The sequence below is a fragment of the Bemisia tabaci genome, chromosome 3 (genome assembly GCF_918797505.1).
Source record: "Bemisia tabaci chromosome 3, PGI_BMITA_v3".
Classification (NCBI taxonomy): Eukaryota; Metazoa; Arthropoda; class Insecta; order Hemiptera; family Aleyrodidae; genus Bemisia; species Bemisia tabaci.
The window spans coordinates 2,286,191-2,299,838 of NC_092795.1; the positions used below are offsets into that span (position 1 = coordinate 2,286,191).

The 13,648-nt window shown below is 39.0% G+C and overlaps 1 protein-coding gene across 1 annotated transcript in view; it reads right to left on the reverse strand.

Annotated features, from left to right (window-relative positions):
- LOC109043277 (uncharacterized) overlaps nucleotides 1–13,648 on the reverse strand; it is a 49,110-nt gene that overhangs the window by 11,602 nt on the left and 23,860 nt on the right. Inside the window, 8 exon segments of the mRNA XM_019060419.2 lie at nucleotides 111–267; nucleotides 1,562–1,778; nucleotides 2,778–3,097; nucleotides 4,071–4,188; nucleotides 6,450–6,596; nucleotides 7,207–7,332; nucleotides 7,871–7,984; nucleotides 7,986–8,028. Coding sequence (XP_018915964.1) covers nucleotides 111–267; nucleotides 1,562–1,778; nucleotides 2,778–3,097; nucleotides 4,071–4,188; nucleotides 6,450–6,596; nucleotides 7,207–7,332; nucleotides 7,871–7,984; nucleotides 7,986–8,028 — 1,242 coding nt within the window.

Consider the following 13,648-nt stretch of genomic DNA (forward strand, 5'->3'; position numbering starts at 1 on the left):
GCACAGAATCTCTCCAATGCCATGCAAGGTTCTTTCTGGAATGTGCAAAAATATTCCACACCTAATTAACCGAGCCAATCAAGTATTTCTTTGGGGGAGTAAAATCTCACCTGTGTATGACCTCGGCTGCTTCATTGATCTCATATGGATTACAAATGAGAGCTTCATGCATCATCTCTCCGGCACCAGCAAAGGGGGATACAATCAAAACTCCAGGTGGTGTGTTGATTTGGCAAGCAACGAACTCTTTTGCTACTAAATTCATACCTGAAAATAAAAAAAAATGGTGAATTTCGAAGAGAGATCTTGTGAAACTAAAAATTTAACCAACTTTTCCTCTGAGATGGAGCAAGATTGCTGCAAAAGAAACGAACGAGACATTTCTGGGTGCACTCATGGCAGGCGTTGATGCAACGGAAAACATTCACGGAAAACTATAAACTCAGTCAGATACAAGTCAAAGAAATAAAATTTTTAAAAATGTTAAGCATACACACTTGCAAAATGGTTTTTATAGGATGCGTTTTGGAGCATGTTAGGCTCCTAGACAAGTTTCAAAATCAATTTTAAGAGCTAAAGAATACCTACGCTTATAAATAAATATTTTATGAACACATTTACTCAGTAAGTGATGCTCAATCTAATCCCAAAGTTTCAAGCACTCTAAAAAATGTTGGGAGAATGTGACGGAAGGTCACAATGCAAAATTGACACATTTTCGAAAATTATTTATTTAAGAGCTGAGAATTAGAGCAAACTGTAATTTACAAGGGAATTTTCAGCATGTGGAAGAATTCAGAAAATGTATTATATGATAGGATTTTGTCAAAATAAACTTGAGTAATAGCTTCCGAAACACTGGAACATGGAAAGATACCCTTTTCCAAACACACGGTTGTTGAAACTAAGTGTTTTTCTCGAGCTTTCTTCGTTTCTGCCCTTAAAACTTTCAACCAAAATATTTCCCTCGTATGTTGCAAAGAGAGTCAAGGACAGCATATAACTTTTTCATGATGATAAAAAATGGGTTCTTCTAGGAAACAGCGCAGGTACATATAGTGTAGGGAATGTTTGGCTGGCGTTCTGACATTCTGGAGGCTACCTATTTTTCAAATTAAACTTGAAAAAATCATATCATGTAATTTATTTTCTGGAGGCTCTTGACACAATAGAGATGTTCATTCAATTCACGATTACGCTATGATTCTTAGTTCTCAGATAAATGATTTTCAAAAATTTTGTCAATTTGGCACTTGCAGCTCCTTAAAAGTTTTTGGGGAGCTTGGCACTTGAGGAATAGATAGGTATGTCAGACTCATAAGGCCGACACTTAGCCTCTATGGACACATGCCATTGGGCACCAAATCAATGCATGTCACTACGTTGTAAGAAGTGACGGGTTATCCTGCAACTTTTGGCTAAAAAATTTGTGAACCTAAGTTTTTCAGTTTTTGAGTTATCCACTGTATGTTGGCTGTCATTTTTCTACATGTTTTCCTGAAATGGCAAGAAGAAATGGAACAAATTCACACAAGTAAGGCATAGAGAGAATTTCAATTACCGTCTCTCAAAGGAGTGACCAAGGCTACTGCCGCTTCCCTGTAAAAAGCTGCCAATTCATCCTGCGACACACATCCGTAAATGTATTTTATGGGAGACCAATTAGGTGTGGTGAATCGACCATTGATTCTGCCAACGAGTTGGTCCATTTCTTCCTTCAGGTCCTGATATTCTTTGACATCTGTTCGTGATGGAACAGCAATCTGCATCAGTACCACCTGCAATGAAAGATTTCCATTCGAGAATTAGGTACATGGTCTGGAAAATACAACAAAATAAAAGAAGAGGAAGTAAGGAGTAAGCACACAAGTAAGCACACAGATAAGCCCCTCACAAAAATATACAAATGTGGCATAAGCTAGAAATATAGAAAATTCCCGCTCTCACTATCCACATATCGCTTTGAGAAAAAGAGAAATTTTGGGCCATGAGGTAATTTTTAAAAGTGATGACCTTCCTTATTTTTCCCCTTTTTTTATTCAGCTCACATGGGCTCATTTGTTCATTGGGGTAAACCACACATTTTGCTGTATAATCTGATATTTTGCCATAAAATCTGGCATTTCCCATGAGGGCAATGAGACATTTAGTTCGGAAGCAAAAATGCTAACTGCAAGAATCGGTCAATGTCTTGGAACTTTTTATGCCCTAGACAAAAACTATGGTCCCAAAGTAGAGTGAAGGATGGAGTCAAGTGAACAGCAGGCTGACTATTGAAATTCATAGACAAAGCTATAGACTAAGAAGACAAAATGGATGTGGAGGCAATTTTTTGGTGGAAGCCGGTGATTGCAATGGACAAAGGAGGTAGGTAATAGACTAACTAACGGCAACCCATGAGAGACCCTATTGTAAATCCATAATTTTCTCTCTTACTCTATAGGAATCAACCATTTCAACCAATAGGATTATTTCATACTTTCTATGTCTTCTTTGTCTATCGCTTTGTCAGTCAATTTCAATAATCAGCCTGCAGGCCAGTCTATTGTTTCAGATGTGATCAACTTCTCCAAGTTCAGGTTCTTTGAATGAGCAGATGTACCTGCCTTTCACCCCATTGACAATACTCGAAGCCTTTCACTGACTCTACCTCTCATTTGTCACTTTTCAGAGCGAGGCCTTAAATCACTCTTCTAGACCAAGTCCACTGAATGATTAGAAAAATCTTGAAGAGATCATAACAAAAGTAATAGCAAAAGGAGCATTCTTATGATTACCTTTTCTCTATGTTCCGGATGTTTTTCTAAGAGAACTTCAAAAGATTTGAGGCGGTGGACCAATCCTTTGGTATAATCCAATCTGTCGACACCTAGCACGGTTTTTTGATCTTTGTTTGTGATTACCGGTGGTGCTGCCTTAGCCAACTCGACGAATCTTTCGTAGGGTATACCAATGGGTAACGGTCGAACTCTGACTGTGCGACCTCCATGCTCCACAAGAAGACCTTTCCTGTCGACACGGCACCCTAATCTTCGCTGGCAGCAATCAACGAAGTTCAGACAATAGTCCTCAATATGGAAGCCTACCATATCACATCCTGGAGGACAAATTAAACTTTATTGACATGTAGAATTGACACGACTTGTTACAGTGAAGCAGCCTCTGAAACTAAGTAAACTCAACGTGAGGCTAGTATTTAAAAGACATAATGATTCAATCTGAATTATTCTTCACTTCCCTACAGTCAATGTGATCAATCATCTGAAGGAATTGCCTAAATAAAGGGATTTGGATTTCAAAAAAATCTTGCATAGAGGGGCTTACTCAGATATTAAAAGCTGATGAGTCAGAGCCTTTTTCAGGTGATTGTTTGAAGACTCTAAGAGAGGAGGACAGAAAGAGGGCGAAGAGAGGGGACATGGGGGGGAGAAAGTCTCCAAACATCAGAGTCCGAAAGGTCATAGAACACTAAAATGAGGGTATTTGAAAGCTGTTGCTGCGACTAGAAAAGTTCATCGATTGAAATTGAGATTGTATTCATAGAACAGTAGCCTACTTTATTAGCTTTTGAGCTATAGTATTTTTTTCTCAAAGCGAATGTTTTTATTATACTTGAAAAAATATGGAGATCTTACTTTTGAAACAAATCTTGTAAATAAAAAGTACATACAAATTCAAGAATGTACAGATATATTCAGTGCTACCATAGCTTAAACCAAAGAGGACATGGTTTATACACAGAGAGATGGAAAAAGATTAAGGTCTCATGAAATTAAGATTTAAGGGGCTTAGAGGACACCTTGTCCTCTACACAAGCACACAAGTGCAGTTTTTGAACAAATTGAGATATTCATGAATTCAACTGAAATTAGTTGGAAAGTACATCCTGTGAAAAATTCTTGGCTAAAATCCAACTTTAAAGCATCAAAAAATGAGTTTAAACTTCCTTTCTGCTATGAGGCTAAATGTAATTTTGAAATTTTAAACACATATTTCTTGAAATAGCAAAAAACTGCATTTATGCGCCTTGTCCTCCAAGCCCCTCATTTTAAAAAGAAAAATGTTTTTACCCAGCATTCCTTGTAGCACTTCATCTGCCCATGGGAAAAGACGAAATATATCCCACGGAGGAAAAGGTATATGTAAGAAAAATCCAAGCTTACATTTTAATCCTAGGTCATCTGCAGACTGAAACAAAAATCAGCATTTTTAGTGGGACGAACACTTTTAAAGATCATATGAGAGGTTTGATGTGCAGATCTGGATTTAAAGTAGGTTCTCATACTGCCGTGCTAAGGAAAAATGCTGTATGAGCCTTCAGGCGTTGCCAAATTTCTTTTGACAAATCACTAATTTTCAAAAAAATTTGTGAATATTTTTCTTTCAATTTCTCAGGTAATTTTCCTTCCAATTCGATCTAAAAAGTCTGAAAATTTCTAGGAAAAATATCGACAATTTTCCACAAAAATAAACATTTTATCGGAGAAAATTTGGCAACTCTCGAATGTTTATACGGCGTTCTTTCTTAGAAGGGCAGCATACTCGGTAGCCACAGTGGGTTTTAACTAAATCTAATTAAGAAAATGAAAGTCCCCATGTCTGAAAGCGGAAAAATACAGCGAAACACCTCAGGAAAACATCCCCGCTGAAAAGAAAATCATTCGTTGGGCCGTTTTTTTTTTTTGCCCCCCTAAGCCAAAATGGCGGCCGATATGCGCCGCCGCGGGGTGCAAATGTTACAACTCCCTCACAATGTCAAGTGACACATCGATTCCGATGTAATTTTGGTCGTAGAATCCGAATATGAGGTCAGAAATCCCTCACGACCAAAAAGAATCGCGCAAATTCAAGATGGCGGCCAAAAATAGGCCCCGGAGTAAAAATTCTCAATTCCAGCTTTTGGTGACGAGTGAGATGTCTTTTTTTATGTTTTTTGGGTCATAGGATCCAAATTTGAGGTCAAAAATTCCCTTCTGCCGACAGGGATCCCTCAAATCCAAAATGGCTTCCATTTTGGGGCTGACATATTATTTCCGAAAGACGCGTGTAGTCGAGTGAGGTGTCTTTTTACATGTTTTTTGGACCACATGATCAGAAACTGGGATCCAAACTGTGTCCCTGTGGGCCGGAAGGTAAGATTTGTCCCTTAGCACCTTGATTGTAACGTTTTTATCAACTATTTAAATAAAAACTCAGAATTTCACTGTTAGAACGGCGCCAACCACACCAAGAATGCTCTATTCTTACAAATAATGTTTGACCTTTTTGCCTAGCAGGGGCTATAGTCCCCTGCTTCACAAAGAAACTAGCGCAAGAGAAATAGGAACAAAACAAAAATAATCTTCTTTGAACAGTGAAACAGTGAAAACAGTGAAATTCTGAGTTTTTATTTAAATAGTTGATAAAAACGTTACAATCAAGGTGCTAAGGGACAAATCTTACCTTCCGGCCCACAGGGACACAGTTTGGATCCCAGTTTCTGATCATATGGTCCAAAAAACATGTAAAAAGACACCTCACTCGACTACACGCGTCTTTCGGAAATAATATGTCAGCCCCAAAATGGAAGCCATTTTGGATTTGAGGGATCCCTGTCGGCAGAAGGGAATTTTTGACCTCAAATTTGGATCCTATGACCCAAAAAACATAAAAAAAGACATCTCACTCGTCACCAAAAGCTGGAATTGAGAATTTTTACTCCGGGGCCTATTTTTGGCCGCCATCTTGAATTTGCGCGATCCCTTTTGGTTGTGAGGGATTTCTGACCTCATATTCGGATTCTACGACCAAAATTACATAGGAATCGATGTGTCACTTGACATTGTGAGGGAGTTGTAACATTTGCACCCCGCGGCGGCGCATATCGGCCGCCATTTTGGCTTGGGGGGGCAAAAAAAAAAAAACGGCCCAACGAATGATTTTCTTTTCAGCGGGGATGTTTTCCTGAGGTGTTACGCTGTGCTTTTCCGCTTTCAGACATGGGGACTTTCATTTTCTTAATTAGATTTAGTTAAAACCCACTGTGTAGCTACAGATTAATTACGCATAAGGAGAATGCAAATTTCTGTCAATTCAGATGAAGGAATCCTGTTTTTCAGCTCGCAAGTTTTCTTAATTAGATAAAAGTACAAAATTTGAATGTGTGTAAAAGTTTAGCTGAGTAGGGGAATTTGTGTTCTAAGAGTTTCTACTGAATACTCTTTCTACTGATGAAATAATGGGTCAGTGGCACTCATTTGATTAATACATTTTCTAAAAGTGTGGAATATACTGGGCTTCTAGGATTTTTCCAGATTTTTTTTAAACTTTAAATGGCAAAAAACTTCGTCTTGAAAATGCCAAAAATGGGAATGGTTTGAAACGACATTTTTGACGTAGCCAGGTGGGGAATCTGTCTTTGCTGAAATTTACAGAGAATGCATTTCAAGCTTGATAAAAGTTAAACTCACATTGCGAATTGTGTTGGCTGCCAGCATGAGATGGTAATCATGTAACCAGACTAAAGGAGTCCCAGCATTTTCTTCTTCAGTCTCTATCAGCCTTCTTAAAGCATTTACTGTTTTCTCTGCAAATTCTAAATTTACTGCCTGATACGCCTGCAAACAAAGAAACAAAATTAAACAATGAGAACATATTTCAGCACACATTTATCATTAACACAAGAGAGAGACACTAAAAATATGGCCCAAACTGTTAGTAACGACATGGTAGAATAATGCTGGGTTTTCACCATTCTATGGGAAAATCAAGGCCAAAAGGTTTCAACTGGAGTCGAGAATTTGAACTGTAATTATTAATATCAGTCTACAGTTGAAATTTTTGGAATTTTTTTTACCTAGATTTCCCTGTCGACTGGTCAAAACCTGACAATATTCTACCACCTTGTTATTTATTTATAATTAAGATTATATATCTTGCATTACATACGTCTTGTATACAAAACTGGAGTCCTAATCCACAAGGATGGAACATAGCCCACTGAAAATATCGAGGCAGCCTTTAACCTCCCTCCAAAAGTTGATTCTAAAGCAATTTAGAATCCTCCAAAAATTTTCTCGAGTAACATGTGTGCAGAAGAGATGTGGGTTACTCCGGAGAATCCAAACATGCATTAAGCCCCTAGAGCTGCTGTTTCAACAAATGCACTTGGAGTGACCTTTACAACTGCTTCATGAATGTATATGTGTGATAGAAAAGAATACTTACTTTCCAATTATCCGCACTGAAAATAGTTCTATCCGGCATTGAGTGGAATAGAGGCCAAAATGTGCCATTACAACAACCATTGTAATAGGCATCAAAAATAGCAGGCTCTACGTGCACAGCCACCACCTGGAATTATAAATTTAAAAGATTTTTGTAAAGAAGATACAGACAAACATGTATACCCTCTTGTAAATTAGGCCATTTTCGTATTTTAAGCCACAGAATTTTAAGAAATTTCAGACTTCCAAGAAATTTGATGTACTTGTCGAATTTGTCAGTTTTAAATCCATTAACTGATTCTGCATGGGAAAATGAATTATGATTTCAGCTTAGAGTCTAAATTTAACACAGCATCGAACATATTGTTCCATATACCTACTTTCTTTATCCAGTTTATTTCAAAATTTGATCTAAAAATAAATGTTGGAATAAGAATAATTTGCATAAAAAAACGAGAGACTGCTTATTCCCGGTTGAAATCGCCTGATTTCTTAGCCGCAATCCAAAAGGAGAGAGAGCAAAAAAGCTTTTTTGCTTCATTCAAATGCCTCATTTTCTATGAGCAAAACCTAGACTTATATTATCTACTTTCATTATTTTGGTTGTGCTCCGGCTACTGATACTACCCATAGAAATGAATCAGAACAATGAATAAGTTCCTTACTTTTTCTGATAAAAGACCAGCTGTAGGTGTTTGATCTGCTGGATCCGATTCTGGAATGGGTTCACTTAAGTTTACAAGGTGAATTCCTGGCCATCCAACCCACAGTCCTTTACCCGCGTACGACCACAGGTGCAACAGCTGTGACTAAACCACCAGCACTGAAACAAAGAATATAATATTGCAATGAATTGAAGACAATCAAGAAAAATATCTGCTTATACCAAACAAGGCACATTTGCTTGGTTTTTTGCTCTGCAGGAACACAGGGTGCATGAAAAGAAAGAAATATCCGGCAGATTGGAGTATTTTATACAATTTTAATGAGGCTGTGAAATTTTTTTAAAATATAACACGAAACTAAATATCTGAAACTGGGTGTTCAACCTGCACTCAAAAACACCGGACAATGCCAAAAAAAAAAAAAAAAAAAAAGGTTTAATGCATTTACCTTATTCTTAATTTTTCCATTTTTATCTTGCATGAGAAGTATGAATTGTGAGGGAGTAAAATGATATCTCCAAATAATATTGGAGAATTTCAATGACTATACAGCATGGGACCGTTAAAATCGTTGGCCAGAGTGCGAAACCACGTATGTCTTCATTGCGCTGTTGCAAAATGTCCGTTACTTTTTGATTATTTCGAAAAGAAACTTACGTCGAATTCACAGCTTCAAAGAGGTGTGTGAAAAAACGGCCAAAAATGCCTCAAGGCATTTTCGAATTTTGATCACTTGGGGCGATACAGTAGCTTCCCAGACGCCCAAAACCGGTCACCGTTTTGCTTAGAAGCGCCGGGTTGCGACGTTGCCATTTTTGAAAGTGGAAACCTTTAAAAATTCATATCTCCGCCGCATCTCAACCGATTTCAATGAACTTTTTTTTAAAATGTTCCTCTTAAATAGAGCTTTCTAGTGGTGTATAGTTTTCTGGGGTTTACTTGGCTTTAAGTGGCACTTACGCGGTTTTAGCAGTTCTTGATAGACACAAAAATTTAGTTTTTATTTTACCACGATCGTGGAATCGACGGAATCTAAACAAAAACCAGTCTAAATGAAAGTTCAGATTCTCACCTTTCTAACGAGCACAAGATCATCCCGGGGAAACGTTTAGTTTCCGAGATATGACCGCTCAAAGTTGGTCACATGCGCTTTCGCGCAATGTGAATGCGCCTTATCACTAAGTCATTCGCGAACTGGGGGTCCCTTATGTTCAATTTACGTTGAAATAATTACACAGAGCAGTAAGGTGTACAACACGAGCCGTATTTTCACCTTCGGCTTCTGATGTGCGACGTTGCCATTTTTTTAAGTGGAAACTCTTAAAAATGCATAACTCCGCTGCATTTCAACCGATTTCAATGAACTTTTTTTAAAAATGTTCCTCTTGAATAGAGCTTTCTAATGGTATTTAGGTCTCTGGCTTTTATTGACTTTAGGGCGGCACTTAGGTCGTTTATATGGTTCTTTGCAGAGATTTTTCATATAAAAAATAGTGTTGCTATTTTTTATTTTTTATTTTTTTTTCGGAAGGGGGTCAGTATTTTCCCCGATTTATTTTAACATTCAAACTAGATCGGAAGATCACCATCGCTTAAAGTATAATGCAAAAATCTTGGTAAATTAGCAACACCAACTTCTCTTGTACAATGAGAGCGTCGCTTTCAATATTTATACACGTAAGAATAGTGATTAAAAGAATCCCTCTTTTCAAAGTTTTTTCTTTTAAATTTCGCCATTTCAAACCCTCCCACAACCCGCGGAAAAAAAAATAAAAAAATAAAAAATAGCAACACTATTTTTTATATGAAAAATCTCTGCAAAGAACCGTATAAATGACCTAAGTGCCGCCCTAAAGTCAATAAAAGCCAGAGACCTAAATACCATTAGAAAGCTCTATTCAAGAGGAACATTTTAAAAAAAAGTTCATTGAAATCGGTTGAAATGCAGCGGAGTTATGCATTTTTAAGAGTTTCCACTTAAAAAAATGGCAACGTCGCACATCAGAAGCCGAAGGTGAAAATACGGCTCGTGTTGTACACCTTACTGCTCTGTGTAATTATTTCAACGTAAATTGAACATAAGGGACCCCCAGTTCGCGAATGACTTAGTGATAAGGCGCATTCACATTGCGCGAAAGCGCATGTGACCAACTTTGAGCGGTCATATCTCGGAAACTAAACGTTTCCCCGGGATGATCTTGTGCTCGTTAGAAAGGTGAGAATCTGAACTTTCATTTAGACTGGTTTTTGTTTAGATTCCGTCGATTCCACGATCGTGGTAAAATAAAAACTAAATTTTTGTGTCTATCAAGAACTGCTAAAACCGCGTAAGTGCCACTTAAAGCCAAGTAAACCCCAGAAAACTATACACCACTAGAAAGCTCTATTTAAGAGGAACATTTTAAAAAAAAGTTCATTGAAATCGGTTGAGATGCGGCGGAGATATGAATTTTTAAAGGTTTCCACTTTCAAAAATGGCAACGTCGCAACCCGGCGCTTCTAAGCAAAACGGTGACCGGTTTTGGGCGTCTGGGAAGCTACTGTATCGCCCCAAGTGATCAAAATTCGAAAATGCCTTGAGGCATTTTGGCCGTTTTTTCACACACCTCTTTACACAGAGTATTCTGCTAACAGCGGAGAAAACTCAAGGAAGTTTACAAGAAATAACATTGACTAGTTCTCTGAAGAAAAAATGAGGGGATTGGAAGACAAGGCGCAGAGGTGCAGTTTTCGCTATTTCGAGAAATACGTGTTTGAAATTTCGAAATTACATGGATCCTTATGGCGGAAAGAAAGTTCAAACTGATTTTTTGAGGCTTAAAAGTTGGAATTCGGGGGCAAATTTTTCTCGGAACATGCATTAAGACGAGTTTTACTTGAAATCAGTAATATCTCAATTTTTTCAAAAACTGCACTTGTGCGCTTTTTCCTTCAAGCCCCTCAAATGAAGTATGACAGGAAAGGAAGTCTGCTACGTCACAAACGGAGATGCGTAATTCTAATTCTATTACGACTCTAGTGAGAAGTAATACCAACGACCTCTTAAAATCCGATTTTTCGACGAAAATTACCTACTGAAAATATTACGCCCCTCTTCTCCCGTAGGCAGAAACGAAGAGATTGCGGAAATCCATTGTGGCGCTTTCACGCTTGTGCAACTTTTGACCAGGTCACAGGAAGCCAAAATGAGCATGCCTTTGGAGTCCTAATTGAACGTATTTATGCTAAAAGGAACTATGTGCATAGGGTGAGCATGAGACATCTCTCAGGGCTGGATTTGGAGGGTGGCCACATGGGCCGCGGCCCATGGCGGCAAATTCAGGGGGCGGTAAATTTTGTGATTTTTTTTTAATGTAGGGGTAAAAAAATCGGATTCAGAAAAAAAAATAACAAACGAGAAAAGGCGACAAAGTCTCGTATTTCTTGAGAGCAGGCTCGGACTGGCGTGAAAAAAGTTAGGCCGCGGCGACGTATCGTGACGGCCCCCGGGGGGGGGGGAGGGAGACCCCCCAGTAAGGAGAGGAGGTCCGGGGGGCGGCCGCCCCCCGGAAAATTTTTGGATCCTTTATATCCCGAGAATGCAATTTTATCCTCCCGGACGCTTGTAAAATTGTCAACTATTAGAGATTTGGATTGATACAATATTCGACCTAAAACGTAATTTTGAGAGCACGTAAGTTTTATTTTACGTCAAAAAATTTCACTTAATTAACTCGTAACAGTGGAGACGCCCAACTCGGGGGCCCCAGTCGTCGAAAACTAATTAACCCTTAGATTACAGAGTCTTAAAATTAATAAAAACAATTCTGGGGCCCTCAGCCTCGGGGCCCCGAGGACGACGGCAAAGAAAGAGAATTAAAAAAAAAATTGTGGGGCCCTCTTCCTCGGGGGCCCCGGGAAAGAGGGCCCCAGAATTGTTTTTATTAATATTAAGACTCTGTAATCTAAGAGTTAATTAGTTTTCGACGACTGGGGCCCTCGAGTCGGGCGCCTCCACTGTTACGTGTTATTTCAGTGAAATTTTTTGACGTACCTAAAATAAAACTTAAGTGCTCTAAAAATTACGTTTTAGGTCGAATATTATATCGTCCTCGGGGGCCCCGGGGGCCTCCGAGGACGAGGGCCCCGGCTGCGATCGTGGCCTAGCGGCTCTGGCCAGTCCGAGCCTGTGCCTAGCCGCAAATAATGTATAGAGATAATAGAGGATTTCCGACCAAGGTCAAAGGGACAAGCCGTAAGGCGCCCTTACTTCAACTTCAACTCATCGCAACCATTCTAAGCTCCTTCATCTCGTTGAGTATGCAATTTGATCTCCTGGGAGTTATCATGGTTGCTCCAAGTCCAAGTGAACCTCCACGGCCACCGACCTTTTCGGGCAAGGAGAAACAATTGGACGTATTTCTGTCAAACGGAGCTATGTGCATTTAGGCATGAGCTTTGAGACCCATGAGAATGTATGCATAGCAGGGCTCACGTTATAATGCACATAGTTCAGTTTGGCATAAATACGTCCAATTGTCCGTCTTGAAATTCATGAGGAACTCTTGGTTTTATCATCTCACGATTACAATACGAACAAATTCAGATGTCATCTATCACACTTCACTGGCCAGTGATGTGATTTCGGGTCATCGGGGGCTTTTCAGTTTGTTCGCAATTTGACCGTGTACGAGGGTCTTACAAGTATTCCCCCACAATGCATTGCTGCAGTGGAGGTATTCTAGTTCGAAATTCCTTCAAATATGCTGATCAAAATATGCTGTGGTCACATTAACAATATTTCGGTCGATGTCTCAAGGTCACGCGGTGGATTAACCGACATTGACGTCACATTATACACCATTTCCGTCAATTTTTGGTGGCCCACGCAATATTTTGTATAATGACTACATGACCTTGAGATAATGAGGAAAATATTGATGGTGTGACCACGGACCCTGGAATTTAGAATAACGTCACCCAAAAAAACGATGCTGGGGTTGGTCAGTTCAAATGACAAACGTCTGATGACGTTTGAGTCGTCATGGAGCATGGATGGATTTACTAGTTTTTATTTCCTTCTTTTTCCGGAAACTAGGGATTTTTCCTTGACTAGGTTTGGTACTATGATGGATCTTCCCTTCGAATTTATAGGTTGGCAACGACTTAATTTTTCATGTGGGGAGGTTGGCAGCCCTTTCAAGCCCTACACGGCCTCCAAATAACGATTTTACTTATGAAAGTCTTCGAACCTAGGTGTACTCTGGTTTCACTTCAATGGGTCAAGTAAAGGTTGGCAACAACTACAATTCGGTTTCGAATATTTCGTGGAGAAAAGTTGGCTGCCCTTTCAGGGTCTAAGACCTCCAAGAGCAAACTCAATCGTGATAGGCTCCCAACCTCGGTGCTTTATTTTCACTTCAAAGTTTTTTTTTCAACGCATTTGATTGGTTTACGGTGATAGCCAACGTGACGTCACAGCTGAAAATGCTCCCGGGCTTTGTTTGCACCACGCCGTACGTTATAAATATAGGCACCAGGGGGTGGATCGGGCAGTCCCTGGCCAGGACTCGTTGGTGAAGGTATTATGTGTTGCATGTGTGTTATATGTTTTATATGTGTTTATATGTTATTTGTGTGTTATATGTTATTTATGTGTTATATGTTTTTTATGTGTTATATGTTATTTATGTGTTATATGTTTTTTAAGTGTTATATTTGTTATCTATGTGTTATATGTTTCTACTGATGCGTGTTGCGTATGTGTGTTGCGGGTTGCTTGTGTGTGTTGCGTGTTGC